This window comes from Mastomys coucha, unplaced genomic scaffold (genome assembly GCF_008632895.1).
Source record: "Mastomys coucha isolate ucsf_1 unplaced genomic scaffold, UCSF_Mcou_1 pScaffold3, whole genome shotgun sequence".
Classification (NCBI taxonomy): domain Eukaryota; kingdom Metazoa; phylum Chordata; class Mammalia; order Rodentia; family Muridae; genus Mastomys; species Mastomys coucha.
Genome location: NW_022196909.1, coordinates 45,531,941 through 45,549,417, shown reverse-complemented (window position 1 = coordinate 45,549,417; position 17,477 = coordinate 45,531,941). Strand labels below are relative to the sequence as shown.

Sequence of the window (17,477 nt, the reverse complement as noted above, 5' to 3'; positions counted from 1 at the left end):
TTTTTTTTTTTTTGTTTTTTTGGTTTTTCGAGACAGGGTTTCTCTGTATAACTCTGGCTCTCCTGGAACTCACTCTGTATACACAGAATATTTTAAAAAATAAATAAAGCCCATCCACACTCAGCCATTTCTTGTTCTCTCTCTCTCTCTCTCTCTCTCTCTCTCTCTCTCTCTCTTTCTCTCTCTCTCTCCCTTCAAAGCAAACATTCCTGAGGAGGGGACATGATAAATCTCTAAAAGGACATGCCATTTTCTTCTGAGAATCAGTTTAAAAAAAAAAAAAACCCTCACAAAGTCTGGGAATCTATTCTCTTTAGCATCCAGTATATTTATAAATCAGGAAATAGAATGCCTGCCTTCATCTTAAAGCACGCTCTTATTAGTTGTTTTTCCCCCCATTACTGAAAGGTTTCTCTTCCCTTTTTTTGGCTGTAAATGGCACAAACCGTGGGATCTGATTATAATGCTATGCCCACGAGCAAGCTGTAAATGACCGGGTGGGCGATGGGTGAAGGAAGGGCTTGCTCCTGGGGGCTGAGGGCTCCTCTGGGGACAGCTGTGGATAGGACATGTGATGGGGCTGGCTCTCCGGAAGAAAAGAAGTGTGGCATTCACAGCATGAGAGAGGTGGCTGGTGGGTCTGCATGAGACAGACACACAGGAAGCTCACAGGTACCAGGGATGGTGATGGCGGCCTTTCACTTTCCTCCTTTCCAGACCCACAGCCTCAGCCTCTTTTCTGGTGGCATTGTACATGATGCAGCAGGGAATGTGATTGCTCTCTGGGTTCTCTCTCAACCCCTCTGCCATTAAGCCCTCCCTGGACCAGGAACTGGACTAGGAAGGCTTAGCACACGTCGATTCTTCTCATAGGTGAGGAAATCGAGGCACGACAGAAATGAAACCCTGTCCATGTTTTTCACCTGGCTGAGGCAGGACTGGAACTCAGGATCCACTGTAGAAGGTTCTGCGCTTCCCTTCAGCCCACACTGCCCCACCATACATATACACACACACACACACACACACACACACACACACACACACACCTTGAGCAACAGAGACATTATTCACCCACTGTGGTATATTTAGTTGCAGGATGCTGAAATTAAAGGCCGGTGGCACCACCTGAGGCTGGCAACTCATGTGCAGCAGCTGACCTCAGAGCTGCCAGCCGCTGATACCTCGGTGTGAAGATCTTCTGTCTTGCCCTCCCTGGGGCTCTGACGGAAAGACAGAAGCTGTGAAGGAGGGAGGGGGCCTCTGTGTATATGGGGTCGTTTGGCCATCCCTTCCTAGAAGCCTCCTCTCTGTCCGCCACTCCTGAGAGGCCTGGGCCTGAGGGGGGCCTGCCTGTATGTGGGGACCTTGGAAAGGGACTGCAGGGGCCCCAGTCCTGACACGTCAGTCATTTTAGGGTCCCCCCCAGTCATAAGAAAGGAGCTGCTCTCTGAGGTTAGGGGGGATTTGAGGAGGGCCAGACAGATAGCTGAGGGGACAAGATATGCCCAAGAACAAAAGGAACATCTGGGAGAAACTGAGGTAGATGGGGGAAGGGGGTATTTCTCTGGCCTGGTGACCAGAGTACAGTAGACATTTACCAAATGTCACGGGAAAGAGGTTTCTTCTCTTTCTCAAGATAGGGCTGGAGAGATGGCTCAGCGGTTAAGAACACTGACTGCTCTTCCGAAGGTCCTGAGTTCAAATCCCAGCAACCACATGGTGGCTCACAACCACCCTTAATGAGATCGGACGCCCTCTTCTGGTGTGTTTGAAGACAGCTACAGTGTACTTACATATAATAAATAAATAAATCTTACAAAAAGAAAAGATAGGGGGTCTTAGGTAGCCGACGCTGCCCTTGAACTCACTACATAGCCATAACCGTGTGCTTCTAAGTCCCGAGTGGTGAGATCACAGGTGTGCCCATCCACCCAGTTTATGTAGCATGGGGGAATCTAACCAGCAACTCAGGCATGCTGGGCAAACACTCCTCCGACGGCTCTACATCCCCGGCCCTGGTGTAAGGTGAAACAGGCCACCAGCAAAAACGTTGGCTTTGAGCAAGCCCAAAGTAGCAGCCCGAGTCAGGAAGGAAACGCACGGGAGCCCTAATATGCTCTTTGAGCCATGGCTGACCCCAACCAGTTGACCATGGAACTTCAGAAGGCAGCCCCCTCCCCCAGTCTACTGCTGGGCCCAGCTGGGGACACTGTGGTCCTGCACCAGCCCAGACTCTTTCCTGGCAAGGGTGCCATGGGTGAGCGCGCGCGCCTGGCACAGGGCCCCGTGCCTGGGAATGAGACTCTGGCGGGTGGCTTTGTGTTTTGTGAAAACCAAACCCACAACCAGGCCCAGGCAGCCAAGCAAAGCCTGCTGGGAAGGCTGGCAGGCCTCCTTCCCAAGCCCCAAGGAACTACGGGAAGCACCAGCTGCCACCCTGGCTGGCACTGGAGACCTGGTGGGCAAGGCCCCGGTCCAGCTCTGGCCTCCCGGCCTGACCCCCTTCTCCCTGGACTAAATTGGAATAGAAATGAGAAGGCATCGCTCTCCTCTGTTTGAACAAATTGCTATGGATCCCTCGCTGTCTCAGGTCAGGGCTCTCGATGGGGGATATTTCCACTTGCCGACTGCTAATAGACTCTGGAGAAGCTGCTGGATCGATTGCGGGCCGGGAAAATTAGCCATGAGCTCCGGGCCAGCCTCGGCCTGCCCCTGCCCCCCACCCCAGGCCTCCTGGTAGGGGAGAAGAGAGGGCCTCTGCCCAGCAGGGCTGAGAGCCAGGGAGTGACAGCTTGAACCCTGGGTACTGGGGCTGAGCCTACTGGCTGCCAGGAACCACAATCTGTTGGAGGGCTGGGGACAAAGGTAACTGCTCAGAATCCCCAGGGAGGTCCCCAGGGCAGACACCCAGTGCACACATCCGTCCATCTGTATGCAGCACCATACAATATCCACACACACACACACACACACACACACACACACACACGCTCACACGTGCCCGCCAGATTTCCATGGATGAGAGAGAGATAAGAGGCTCTGCGTGAGGCTGCAAGAGCTGTCAGGGTCCACAGTGAGAAACATTTGCCAGTCTCATGTTTGCCTCCAACAGAACTGGGGGGCTGGGGGGTGGGGAGAAGGCAAGCTTGCCACCTGCTTCCTCCTCTCCTCCAAAGTAAAAGGAAAGAGTCACACACGGGTGTTCTGTCTGGGGGACTCCAGAGCCAGCACCTACCTGCCCCACAGTGAAGCTAGTACCACGGACCACATTACCTGCAAAGGTTAAGGAAAGGGAGGGTGGAGTGTCCTCTGAATGTCCCAGGAGTGAGGTAGTTTGAAAAGGCGTTCACGTCTGCTGGCTATCCTGCCATATCAAACACACACACATACACACACACATGCACGCACGCACGAACACACACTTGGCCATGCACTCGCTCGAGCGCACGCGCACACACACACATGCACGCACTCACACCTCACACATGCACACATATATGTGTGTACACACACACACACACACAACCATCACATCTCAGTCAATGTGATCCCAGGTCCCACTGAGCAGACAGAACAAGGCCACCGGCTTACACCTGCCCACCAGTTTCTGCTTCTGAAAGCTGGAGTTAATATAAGGGGTCAGGTCACCTCTCAGCCCACAACCTCTAACCTCTTGCAGATCTGAGCTTCTGGTGGCACTTATGTGTACTTTTGAGTACAGCAAGCACTCACTAAGTGCTGAGTTCACCTGGGGTCCCAGTTAGAAGCACCCCAAAAGGCCAGAGGTGTTCCTCGGTGGTCCCTGGGAGAACTGCAGCTGTTCTGGGCTGCAGGACAGCAAACTCCTTAAAGATATGGACAGAATTCTGTAGACCTCAAAACTTGGCCTGTTGGGCAAAGTGCTGTGCCCATTGTTTTTTTGTTTGGTTGGGGTTTTTTGTTTTGTTTTGTTTTGGCTTTTGTTTTTGTTTTTGAGACAGGGTTTCTCTTTGTAGCCCTGGCTGTCCTGGAACTCACTCTGTAGACCAGCCTGGCCTCGAACTCAGAAATCCACCTGCCTCTGCCTCCCAAGTGCTGGGATTAAAGGCATGCGCCACCACCCGGCTACATTACGATTCTTAACAGTAGCAAAATTACAGTTCTGAAGCAGCCACAACAATCCGTCTTCAGGACAGCACTAGGAACTTTGTTAAAGTCAGGTCACAGCATTAGGGAAGTTGAGGACCACTGACTTAGGAGAAACCCACGCACTGGGATTTAATGAGCAGCTCTGGAAAGAGGCTTGGGCCTAGGACCTCCAGCTCTTCAAATCAGAGGGGCTCCATCCACAAAGACCAGGCTGAGGGGTGGTACCTGCTGTCAGTGCCCCGTGTCCCTCTAGCTATTCACTGTGTGGAGCTTGATGCCATCTTGGCCATGACAGCTGATGTTCCTTTGTGCCCAGTGGACTCAGAGATCAGACTTAACAACAGTCCTACAATGGGGGAGATGCTTGGCCAATGGAGGAAGCAGAGGTGGGAGTGTCCCCACCCCAGGACGAGAGGGAGATACAAACCAGAACTCTCTAGAAGCACAGGGGAAAGTGATCTAGTCAGGCTCCTCAAGGGAGAGGGGTCCCTCGTTTCCAGAGTTCACTTCCCTGCTTCAATCCATGCTATCTAAAACTTCAGCTCCAAGGGAGTTATGGTGTCCCCCTACTGAAGCATCGTGGCTATAATCATGTTCACACTGTGCCTAACCACCCGTTCCCTTACCCCAAGCATTGGCAGCCCCTGGATACCCCCATGCCTAAACCACCTACTTGTTAGGGCAGGGCCTGGGTGAGTTAGAGCTTCCAGGACTTCCCTGCTGGAGATGGCGCTGTCCCCTGACAGCAGGGCGAATCTTGTGGGTAAGTGTGTCAGCAAGCTCCCGTCCCGTCCCACCCACAAGGAGGAAGGTGCCTCCTGACATTTCACTAAGGGTTCCGACATCCAACCCTCCGGACTCAAAGCAAGCAGGTCACCCCATGTGGAGCGACGATGAGGCAGTGGGAGATTTGGAATGGAGTTCAAGGGGCAGGGAGAGACAGGAGTTTATTAATACCATAGTGATATGCCTAAGAGACATTGAAAGAGATTCTGGCCGGGCAGTGGTGGCGCATGCCTTTAATCCCAGCACTTGGGAGGCAGAGGCAGGCGGATTTCTGAGTTCGAGGCCAGCCTGGTCTATTGAGTGAGTTCCAGGACAGCCAGGGAAACCCTGTCTCGAGAAAAAAAAAAAGAAAGAAAGAAAGAAAGAGATTCTACTCCGGAATCTCTCTCTATGGCTATAGACTTCAGCCCGGTCTAATGATGGCTGTGTGGTCTTCACACACTTATTTTCTCTGATCTCAGGTCTTTTCCTACAAAGATCCAGATGTGCTGGGTTGTATGAGGCCATAGTGGGGTGGCTGAGTCCTGTCTGCCACACCCTCTAGTGCTTCTGCCGCTGCCCTGTAGGGAGTCTGCCTCACTGCACTTCACTGATGCAGGATGCTAACCCGACCTTCCCCAAGGTCTCCTGCATTTTACTGGAGCGTAGTACCAGACCTGAGGGATCAGGCCACTGGATTTCGGTTCCCCTCCAGCTCAGCCCTCCCGGGATTCCACTCAGAGATGGAGAGATGAGCCTCTGTCAAGATGTCAAGACGAGAAGAGACTCAGGGGCCAAGGACAGATTCAGGCCGACTCAGCTCTGGGTCCTTCTGACACCAGGTTATGTTCCAGCAAGTTGAAATAAGGTCAGACAGTGGCAAGAACTTCCCAAAACGAAGGCCAAAAGAAAGGCACAAGAAATTATACTGGAGCTTCATGGTCTCATGAGAGAGTAGGCTCCCTAGAAGTTAGCAAATAAACTAGGTCATCTCAGAAGGACTTCCCAAGCCCTTCAGGGTCTGGTCCTGCAAGCCAGGAAGCTGCCACCCCCAGGTTACAGAATTCAGGCTGAAATGAGACACCAGCTAGTGGACAGACTCCCAGGAGAGCCTGGAGCCAGGACAGAGGGGTTGGGAGGGCTGGGGAAAGGGTTGTCACTTGGGGAAAGAGGCAGAGCCACAAGTAGGCAGGAGTCCAGGCAAGACTCTTCCGGGAAACTCTGAGGGACTGCAGACAGTCACTTGCCTGCTCTGGCCCTGTCTCACCTGAGGCCTCCCTCAGCAGAGCCGGTAAAGTGTGGCCACTCACACACCAGTCAAGTAGGAAAGGGAAGACAGCTCAGTGGTGGGCAGGGTGTTTGTCGCACAGCTTGAAGGCCTTGCCGCCATCTCTGGTCTCAAGTCTCCTTCCACACTCCATCTCAGAGATCCACATCTGGGTCACATGAGTCCACAGGAAGAGGGCTAATTCCACCACACCCTGTTGGGACCCGATCCCTACCCCACCCCAGCACTACTTGAAAAAGCCAGGCTTGGGCTGGAAAGGTGTTCAGTGGTTAAGAGTATTTGCTGCCCTAAGCAGAGGACCCGAGTTCACAGGGCCGGACACCCATACCAGGCAACTCAGTCACCTATAGCTCCAGCTCCAGGGGACCTGATGGCCTAGTCTATCTTCCAAGGCACCTTGTGCTTGGGTGTGTACACACAGAGACACGTAACTAAAAATCAAATAAGCCAGTCGGGGCTGAGAATTCAAGTTCTGAGAAGGCATCAACAGGCAGATCCTCGGGGCTTGCTGGTCAGCCGGTCCAGCCAATCAGTGAGCTGCAGGTCAAGGTGGCAATTGAGAAGGACCCCTGACATGGACCTCTGGTCTCTTACATATGCAAACCTCAAAATAGGACAGCAGCTGACTGGAGGCTGATGTCTAGCTCATCACCCATCCACCTTTTTGGGGGGGGGTCGAGACAGGGTTTCTCTGTGTAGCCCTGGCTGGCCTGGAACTCACTCTGTAGACCAAGCCGGCCTCGAACTCAGAAATCCGCCTGCCTCTGCCTCCCAAGTGCTAGGATTAAAGGCGTGCGCCACCACTGCCTGGCTTGGGTTATCTTGTGTGCAGCCAAGCACACAAGGACTATTGCTTAAACAGAGCTCCCGAAGTGGAAGGAGCCTGGAGGATCCCCTGGACCAGAGGAGCCAGAGACTGCAGCCCCAGTGTTTCATAGGTAAACGTGGTTCCTGGAGGCCTGGAGGGCTCCTCATGCTTCTTCAGGAATCAACCCATCCCCCCAAGAAAGTCTAGGGAACAAACCAGCCAGGCAGTACCACGGGAGCCTCACTGTTGACGTATATAGGCAGTCACAAAGTCTGTCACTGGGCAGCTTTGAGTTCAAATCCCCACTCTACCACCTACCTGCCGACTATAGGACCTCGGTACATCACTCAGCCTGACCTTTAACCTGCCACCTGGAAAATGAGGGCTGTGGGGAGCTCTTTAGGGACATCTGCCCTCCATGTACCATTCAGCCCTTAGCGGGCCTGGGATGAGGATGCTCTGTGGTTAAAGGCAAGAATAAAGTGGCATCGGGATCTCCTGGCCTGAGTCTTCTGTGACAACCATCCAAGCCAAAGGCTGCAGCCGGTGGCTCTGGGAATAATAAGTGGACTATATTTAAAGCCCCTAGGTTCAAGGGGAGCTTGACTGACCCTCAGCTTGGGCAGTGACCTGGAAGCCTAGACATGCCCTGGAGACATCCCAGGGAGACGTTGCAGTTAGGCCTGACTTGTTCTGATGTATCTGCACCCACTGTGTGGACCCAGATAGCCTCTATGTTTTAGCACCAATTTCTGGGCTTCCGGCGGCAGCTTCCGTCTGCAGAGCTCCTGCAGCGCCGGTGCGGTGTCCAGCCCACACTGGGGCTAAGCTTAGACAAGCCGCCTCATGTGTTCCAATCCACCAGATAATCCTAGCACTCTGGCCAGCTCTGGGGCTGGAAGGGAACCAAAGAGAGCTTGGGGTAGGTAGCCTCTCCCAAGCCATCAAGCCACCACACACACTGAAGCCACTATCTTTCTAACCCGGGACGGGCGGGCAGGACTCAGGTTAGAGTCACTTCAGGCCTCCGTGGCCCTCCAAACTTGTCAAATACGTAACCCCTGCTTCCTACTTCGACACTCCGCTTCTGTGCAGCACCCACTCGGGGACTGTCCCTCTGTCCGCTGCCACCGCCTCTCTCTCCCCAAGAGGGTCCCCATAGTTCACCTCAGAGCTGCCAAAGTACTGGCATCCCATGGAGGCTTCCCTGCGAACGCCAGGAGCCGTAGATGGCAAACCCACCTTCCAGACAGAGAAACTGAAGATCTCGCTGAAGAGGAAGACGGGTACCCGGAGGGCCCCGTCCACCTGCCTGTTGCCAGTGTAAGGTTAAGAACCATCCGGGTACCAGGCCAGCGTCTTTGCCAGGAACAGTCTAGATCTGCGGGTTTTCCCAGGGCCCTCCTGGGGGGAAAGCTGGGGAGCCTCCAACCCTCAGTGGACCCCGAAACGCCTCCTCTTCTACCTCACACAGTACCCATCAACTCTGCCCCTGCCTTCCAGGTCCCCATCCCTCCTCAAGCCACCTCTGGCATGCCTCCCTAATGAGATCAACGTTGTCTCTTCTCTCTCTTCTCCCTAGACATGGGTACATTTTAAGACCCTGGCCTCAGCCACTGCCCCCACGGACACATCCCTTCTCTGGTGATGTACATATTGCTTTGTGGATGTAAACCAAGGCATGTAGCAACTTCTTCTGATCTGCATTCTCCTCACCCCAGCCTCCCTGCCACCCGACCTGTGCACAAAGCTCCCCTTCGAAACCACCACACTCAGTGGCTGGGATTGAGGCTCAGTCCTCAGAGTCCTCGCCTAGCCTAGTGTGTACACTCCCAGCGCTTGGAAGGAAAAGGCAGGAAGGACAGAAGTTCAAGGTCATCCTTGACGATGGAGCCAGCCCATCTCAAAACAAAACCCACACCATTAAAGCTATTTGCCTAGGCCTTTGTTTGCCTGTCTGCCAGCTGACAGAAGGCTGGCCCCGGGCAGCTTCTCTTCTCAGGGTTTCATGCTGGGGCAGGATCAAGCAGTCATTCAGAAGCTTAGGCCTTTACCCTTTTCACTCTCCTGCCCCAAATCTGTCTAATCAACAGCTTTTTATTCTACCTTTTCCCACTGTGAGACCGATCCCCAAATGCAAACCGTGGGCCATTGTCAGCTCCTGTCCCCTTGGGATCTCTTTCCCAGCCTCGCTCTGGGTCTCGTGACCACGTTCTGTAGGATCTCCAACTCACCCCCTTCCCCTCCTTCAAGGGACTCAGTTGGAAACTTACTCCTTGTACTCCGCTTAGGCCCCAAACCCCTCTACCCTGCCCCATCCCACTTAAACTCGGAAGCCCTTACATAGCCTTCAGTGCTCCAGACCTCTGACCTGACTAATTCTCTGGCCCTGTCTGCTCCCCTCCATCCTCCCCCTGCTCCATCTCTTCCTCACGGCGCACTCCTGAATTTTGCCCTAAGAAGCCAGGTTGTGTCCCTACCCCAGGGCCTTTGCACTGGCTGTTTCCCCATCTGGAATGCTTCTGTGGATATCCATGCGGTTTCCCTGCATAGGTATCTTCAGGTCTCTGCTCTGGGGGTAGCTCCCCGGGAAGGACCCCATCCTCAGCCACCATGTACGAACTTGACCCCCAGCGTCTCTCCTCAGTCCCCTGGTCTGTACCACACTCCTCTCGGTAAGATGCATTCTATGCATGTTCTCATGTTGTGGTCAGCCTCTCCCTCCACAGGCATGGAGAACTCCGGAAGAAACAAGAGCTGGTCTCGAACCCACTTCCTCAAATCCCGCTCGGATTCAGTTCTTTTAGTTCCTGAGCCAGACCAAAGAAAGCCTCAAGAAAGTTCTGCATCCTGCAGGGACCCCCCAGAAAGTCTCTCCACACTGCCTCCTCAAATGCCGTAAACGTCACCATTCCCCTTCCTACCAGGACCTTCCTGCCCATCTTCCTCAGCCATCCACCTTCACAGGCTTCACACCAACTCTGGGCCCCATGAGGGGGCTGCAACATCATCTCTCTGAACCTCTTGGCTTTTCCGGGGGTGATAAGGGCTTGAGGAATCTATCGCTCCAGGATAGACCAAGGTGTGAACTGGAGACAATAATGCATATTCATGACCTCCATCACCATCACCATCATCTCCATCATCTCATCATCATCATCTCCATCATCATCATCATCATCGTCATCGTTATCGTCATCGTCATCCCTTGGCCTTCCGATCCTCACAGCCCTGATTTCCTTTCAGTCAATGCTTGGCCAACAGGGCAACCCTCTCTCTTATCTCCAGGATCTTCAACTCTTCATGTCCTCTGCCAGAGATAGCTTTCCCAGGCCTGGCTGCTGATGGCCAAGGCTGGTCTAATCTCCATCATCCGCAAACCCCGGGAGGTGACTTTTCCATCCCCCCTGAGTGTCTCATGTTATCGTTGCCATGAAAGGTTTATTGGATCTTTGTGGAACTATTCCTTCCTTCCATGACCCATGTCACGCAGCCCCCGGGCGCCCAGAACCAGAGGTGGAAACTCAGTAGATACCCTCCCCCAAATCGCTCCTCATTTTACTTCTCCCTGCCCAGAAGACCCATGGGACCAACACCAGGGACTCCCCTCTTACCAACTATGCCACCCTGAGTAGGCCACCTGTGACCTTGGAACCTCCGCTCAAGGACAATGACAGGCACCCTGTGGGCTGCCTTCTCAGTATATCCTGGGGAATGAAGGCCACAGTCAGGTCAAGCCTCGGCAGGGCACGGGGCTACCACCCTGCCTGTGACTGCCCATCACCTTCACCAAGGATCCTCCCTGAAATGGGTCACTCTCCTCTACACTAAAAGATGCCGAGAAGCGCCATACTTGGTGCATGGGGTGGGGTGGGGGGAGGTTGAGTTTTATTTTCTTAGGCTTTTTGTGTATTCCTTGATTGTTCTGCAGAGCACATGTGTTATCCAGTCTTAGAAAAAAAGGAAGACTCCATTGTTTAAAAATAAATAAAATCCATTCCTTTGAGCTAAGCATGGCTCTCGCCTGCCTCCTGCATCAGCTATTAAATGCCACGTGCGCCCCTAGTCTTCTGACAGCAGAAAAGGAGATGCCAGAGAGGGACCATGCCTAGGTTTGTGAAGAGGCAATTGTGCAGAGGTATCAGACCCCTTCCCACGCACCACCTACTATAGCCAGAGCCCCCAAAACTCAGCAGAGCCCCCACAAAGTTCTCAATGGCCCAGAGAAGAACTGAGCCATCTTTTGAAAATGCAGGAAGTGTGGCTTTATCTAAGGTGGGTGCCCTTGGATTCTGAGTCAGGGATGTGGGAGTTGGAGAGAGTCCCCTTCCACCCCAGGCTGGGGTGACAAAGGGGACTATGAGAGTCCCCTTTTGGGGTGGAGGAGGCCAGCAAAGAAAGGGAAGCGGTGATATGGTGGCCAAGCCTGCCCCCTGCTGGCGATGTCTGGAAGAGCAGCACCAGCTTTACAACGCGCGGCTCGAGGGGATTGATTACACCCCACCTCTCCGACTTAACAGGCATCAGAGACTTACTCAAACAGGGGTGTCTGGGCAGGGAGAAGGTGAAAGTGGGGCCTTTTCTAGACCGAGAGATCTGAAATTCCATCCCAAGTCTCCCCAACTTTTGTGGGTGGGGTACCTTCTGGTCTAATCTTCCTGAACCCAGTCACAGAGTCATCAGGGTTCCTGTGGAGAAGAGGTCGAGAGGAAAAGATCCTCCACTTTCCTACCTGGGCCTTAATACCCTCAGGTCCCTCCGTGCCTCCTGGGCAACCAGGCAGGAGAAGCCAGCTCTGCTACCACAGCCTGATTTCCACTCCCACCCCAGGTATCGATCTCTTGCATCATTCATTTGCCAAGCCTTGGCGGTTGTGATTAGCTTCCTCCACCTCCCTATGGAGCCCCCCCCCCCCAATCCCTTCATGTTCCAGCAAAGCAGAGCTAATACAGGGCTCTAAATGAGGCTTTGCCACCCGGATTCAGCAGCTCAGAGCTAGACCTGACCAATTACACGTAGGCCCCTCAGATAGTCCCAGCCTGCCCCTGATGAGTACTTTCCTAACTCACACAATCCCTTCCAATCTAGCTTCTAGACCCCAGAACCTCGCCCATGTGTGATAGTCAGATGCCTAGCCTGCGGAGTAGGAGGGGGCATCTGCCTGGAGAGAGAGAGAGAAAGAGAGAGAAAGAGAGAGAGAGAGAGAGAGAGAGAGAGAGAGAGAGAGAGAGAGAGAGAGAGAGAGAGGTGGGGCCAACCAGGAGTTGTATACAATGACCCTGTGGGATGCCTCCAGGCAGCATTGGGGGAGCTGCCAAAGGCAGGACAGGCAAAATTGCCTGGATTTGTGGACGCAAAACAATCTTTGCCTTGGGCAGTGTCTACAACAAAGAATGAAACTGGAAAGGGGACAGAAGTGGGCGGGACCTTCCTTGGGGAGTTAGGAAAACCTAATCTTGCTGCTGACCTGCTCCCAGAACCCACTTCTCCAGGGAAGAGCTCATACAGCCGAGTTCAAGGCGGGGGATGTGGAATTCAGAGGGACAAGTCCCAGGTGTCTCCACCCACCTCTATACTAGAAATCCCACACTGGGAAATTCAGTTCCCGAAATTCCTCTCTCCCCTACCCCCCATTCCCCAGAGATGGGGAGAACCTGACTTGGTGATAATTCTGTAAGCGATGTTGCTCTTGTCAAATTATTCAACATCTGTCTTCATGTTCCCACAAAAATTAGCATAGGATAGTAGTTTCTGATGACACCTTTGGTGAAATATTTTGACTTCCCCCAGTAAGTTGCAAACAACCTGTCTTAAGGATAATGTCACTTCCCACTCTTGCATATTAAATAATCCAGGGGTTTGTTGTGGTTTTGTACCGAGCTGAATCCTGCTCACCGGCCCCTGACGGAAGTCTAACTGCTTTGAGAGGATAGGGAGTCTCCAACTCTGCCTTCATAGAGTGTGTTAGCCCTCCTACACCAGCCTCCTGTCTTTGTCACAGAACTAAACCTCTCTAGGGCCAGCATCAGCTACACATACACACACACACACACACACACACACACACACACACACACACACACGATGGCCTGGCAGAAGGCAGATTATAGGATCCGCCCTGAAAACAACAAAGTAGGCTAGAGATTGAGAAGCAGGGAAGGAGCAGGCCCCGCTCCAAATGGACCATCTGGTCCCACACCCGGCCACTGTAGCATCTGTGGCCCCAAAGAAAAGCAAAGCCACCTGACCAGACTGTGAGGGCCTCCCCAGTCCTGCTGCTGATGGCCAGCTTTAGAGCTGTAGCAGGGACCCGGCGGCGGGATCCAGAACCTGGGGCTCTGAGCAGTTGCCTCCCGCTAGGATGGGCTGACTGACCCTCACCCACGTTCCTGTTCCTCTCTCCTCCCCTGGTCTCACCCTCCTTAAGAGACTCTCCCCTTCAGCAGCAGCACAGGCCTGGGATAGACAGGCATTAGCAGCTGAAGTCTATTCCCAGCACACACTAACACACACACACACATGCACACACTAACACACTACCTCTCCCTCCTCCACGCCAGTGAACCCCAGCACTTCGGACTCTTCCCTCTCTTAGGGCTGCAAGCCTAGGGCCTCGTGCTCTCTAAGTAGAAACCTTCAACTGAAGCCCCTCTGTCTTGGTGGATGCTAAGCTCTGGAGGCACCTGAGAATCTCACTGAGGAGTACTGTCAACCTGCCCCAACCCTAGCTCTTCATGTACTCAAACAATCTCATTGGCGTTCCTCCAGGGTGCCGAGTACCCGACTGGGGCTGGACGCTGCAGTGAATGGCCAGGGTGGACATCTCCATCCCTTCGTCTGCTTCGGGGGTTCGGAGAAATGGGTGGGGTAGAACACACCCTGGCTCTTCACCTTACTCCTTAGTTCTAACCCTGCTGAGGTGTCACCAAGCGCTTGTGACCTCGCAAGGGACACTGTCCCCCCAACCCCAGCTCCTGTTTCTCCTGCTTACCATTCACCTCCAGAAAGATGTCCACTCAGCAATCCCCTCTGCAACCCAGTCTTGCCTGGAGCTGAGCTCTCTAAGTGCAGGAGCAAAGAATGTCACTGAAGAACGAGGGACGGGCCCAAGGTACCTACACTTCTTTGATTTGTAACACAAGCAGCTGGGACCCCGGCATATGGGACAGAGAAGCTTGAAAATGAGGGTCTACGGAGACCGTGGTTCTTGTCCCCTAACCTCTGCCCTCGTTGTTGGGGTTCTTAGATAGACCCAGAGAGGCCGCCTTAAATGTACATTGGGCTGCCCAGATGAAGATGGAGAAAGCCAAGCCAGAGAGCGTGCATGAGTTAGTGTCATCAAACCAGCCCAAGGACACAGGAGGAAGGTGCTGGTGACAGACCCGCATCCCAGGAGGGTGTGTGAGCAAGTTCCAATAGTCACTTGAAGGTGGCGGTGACTGAGCGGCCGGTATCTCTAGTGATGCTGGCGAACAGGAACTCTGAGGCCTCTGGTGCCTTCCCCTGTCTTGGTTCATAGCCCCCACGCCACCCCCGATACATAAAGCCCACCCTTTTGCAGCATCCCTCCTGCCTGCCTTTTCTGGCCTATGCCAGGGGCCAGGCAGTAAGAGACACACAAACTAATTAAGAAGCAGAGTTTGGCTGGATGCCTGGGCTGGCCTCACCAGGGAATTAAGCCCAAGCCAGCTAGCTGTTAGAGCCCAGGGGTGTACACTTTCCAGATACCCACCCCGCCCCCCCCCCTGCCCCCAGTGTGCTCCTTTCTCCTGCCTGGCACAGTCAGAGAGCCAGGACCTGAAGCTATAGCCAGGGGATATGGCTTCTGTCACCCACACAGTCCTGGTCCAACTCCCTCTACTTCTCAAAGAGAATAATTAGATTCTTAGCCCCAGAGAAAGCGGGAAAATGCTGCCCACCCGAGCCACACATCATTAGAACGTTAACTACAAAGCCCACCCTGAGGTGAGCAAAGTCAGAACCGTGGGCTCTGGGGACTGACTGACTTTCTGTGCTGTGCACGTCGGGAGAACGACCCTGGGTAGTATTGAACCAAGGAGTCTTCAGTGGGGAAACCCGCGGCAGGGAGTGGAGAAAAGGTGACCGGAATACTCCATGGCGCGACCGAGCTTGTCTTGGGCATCCAAGAGCAAAGAGCTGCGTGGCAGGAGGCAGAGTTTATAGACACGTAGCCGGATGGGTGCGAGCCGCGTTTGCGTTGCCTGAGGACTGTGGCTGAATGTGTCTTGTGTGTGCAGGCAGAAGGAAACTGGGGCTGGGGCTGGGGTTCTGGGGCTGGGAACCAGGGACAGGAAAGAGCTGGCTCAGGAGAGATCTGAAAAGGGATGCGGAGAACAGTAAGCGCCTGAGCTAGAGGGATGCCCAGCATCGGCTCAGACCGCTAAGAAGCTAGAAGAGGCGATCGAGCCGCGCGGCCACTGCCGGGAAGGCGAGCCAGCCTCAGGGCCGCCGTGCCGGAGAGCTTCTCGCCCGCCAGCCGCGCACAACTCCGGATCGCGCATCGCCCGCTTCCACTCGGGAGGCTGAGCCGAGGAAGGAAAAGGATTCGGTGGGAACAGCTGCCCTGGCCCAGAGCTTGGGCTCTTCCGGGATCTTCTGAGCCCACTGTATTATTCTCCCCAGACTCCCAGATCTCTCCAGCCCCTGGAAAGAAAAGCAAAGCCGAGACCTCCCCCTGGCATCCCCAAGCCTCACGCCAAATAGCCTAGGATCGGTTCTTGGGCTCGGGAGCAGCCTGCTCGGTCTCCCGGCGCCCAGGCGAGGGCGGAGACGCGGCCATCCGTTCTAGAGTGCAAACCCGGGGCTCCACCGAGCCCCTGGCAGCGCGCACTTTGAGCAAGATCTTGTAAAGTTTCCGCGCGGCTCCGCCAGGGTGGAGCGGGACGCTGGCTCTTACCGTAGACTCCTTGTCCCCGACAGTGGAAGGGGATCAGCGCCAGAAGTAGAAGGCAGGTCACCTCCATCTTCACAGCCAGCGCTTCATCCCCGCGAGGCGGCGCAGCCTGAGAGGCGGCGGGGGGCGCATCCACCGGGGCACCGGTCTGCCCTCTGCGTTCCCTCCTTTTCCCTGAGACGCGACGGAGAGGGCGGCGACCGAGGCTAGGAGTCTGAGCAAGCCGAGACTGGGCTCCGTCCTCTCCCCACAGGGCGGCTGCCCGGGTGGAGACGCAGGGGGCGCTGCCCCAGACCTTGATGCCTCTGCGCACCGGGCGCAGCAGCCAGCTCCCTGGCCCAGAAAGCTCGGCCACCGAGCAGTCCTGGGTCCCCAGGGCTGTCGGCCGAGGGTGCTGAGAGCAGTGATGGGGACCTCTCTGCAGCGGCGGCCGCGCTCCGATCCAACAGGCCACCGATGCCTGACAAACTTGTCGTTTCCCCGCCCAGGGGACGCCCCTCCGCGGAGCCAGGCCGGGAGGCCGGGGCTCTCTGCTTTGGTTAATCCTCTGGCTCCAGTCCTGCAGTAGGTGTGGAGGGCTCCGCAGCTCGACCCAAGGGAGCCGGGCTGGGCGCCCTTCCTGGAGGCGAGGGCGCCCGGGTCCCCGGTCCTCTGGAGCGCCGGAGCAGCGAGGACTGGGTTCGGTCGCGGGGCGAGCGCTCCGGGTCCCCGAGTCCGCGAAGTTAGCCGAGCCGCCGCCGAGGGATCCGGGGGGAAGGCGATCGCGTCCCGGCGCCCCCGCGGGAATCCGGAGAACGATTCCAAAGCAGGAGGGACCTCAGCCAGCAAGGGAAAGAGGAAAGTTTGAGTCCTTGGGAGATAATTCGCGCTCTCGCCGAGGCCCCGGGCTCAGGAGCCGCCGGCCGCCTCCTCTCTCCCCGCTCCTCTCCCGCCGTCTGGCCGCCGCCGTGGCATTCCCGGGCTCCGCGATCTCGGGAGAGCGGGGCTGCGCCGCGCCCCAAGTTGGGCGTCCCCGCCCCCCTCCCGGCGGCCTGGGCCCGAGGGGGCCCCAGCGGGCGGGGCCGGGCCGGGCTCCCGGGCACGGCGGCCACTCCGGCTCCGGGGCCGCGGGAGCGCTCCGCTCGCTCGGCAACTTGGGCTTCTCTGTGCAGCTTTCTGGTCCCTCCGAGCTTTTCATTCCGCGCTTCCTCCACCTCCCCACCACCACCCCGCCTCCCGCTCTCCCTCCTCCCTCTCTCCCTCCTCCCATCTCCGCGATCGGTCTCTCGTTCTCCCACCCTTTGTCGCTCGCTCTCCTGTTTGATTCCTCTCCAGTTAAAAAAAAAAAGGGAGCCAATTAAAGACAGCCCAGCTCGCCCGGCCCAGCCTCTGTCCAATTTCTTTGCTTCCCCCAGGACCAATTAGAGAAAACAAAACAGGGCTGGGGGAAGCAGTCTCTCTCTCTCTCTCTCTCTCTCTCTCTCTCTCTCTCTCTCTCTCTCTCTCTCTCTCTCTCTCTCTCTCTCTCTCTCTCCTCTTTCTCCGCCCCCCATCTCTCTCTCCCTATCTCCACCTCCCCCACCAGCCCCCTG

The 17,477-nt window shown here is 55.3% G+C and overlaps 1 protein-coding gene across 2 annotated transcripts in view; it reads right to left on the bottom strand.

The window, feature by feature from the left end:
- Mdga1 (MAM domain containing glycosylphosphatidylinositol anchor 1) overlaps positions 1–16,709 on the bottom strand; it is a 62,730-nt gene extending 46,021 nt beyond the window's left edge. For both annotated transcript variants that reach the window (XM_031347521.1, XM_031347522.1), the window contains exon 1: positions 15,910–16,709. In XM_031347521.1, coding sequence (XP_031203381.1) covers positions 15,910–15,976 — 67 coding nt within the window. In that variant the 5' untranslated portion in view covers positions 15,977–16,709. The remainder of the gene's footprint in view (positions 1–15,909) is intronic.
- Between the last annotated feature and the right edge of the window lie 768 nt (positions 16,710–17,477).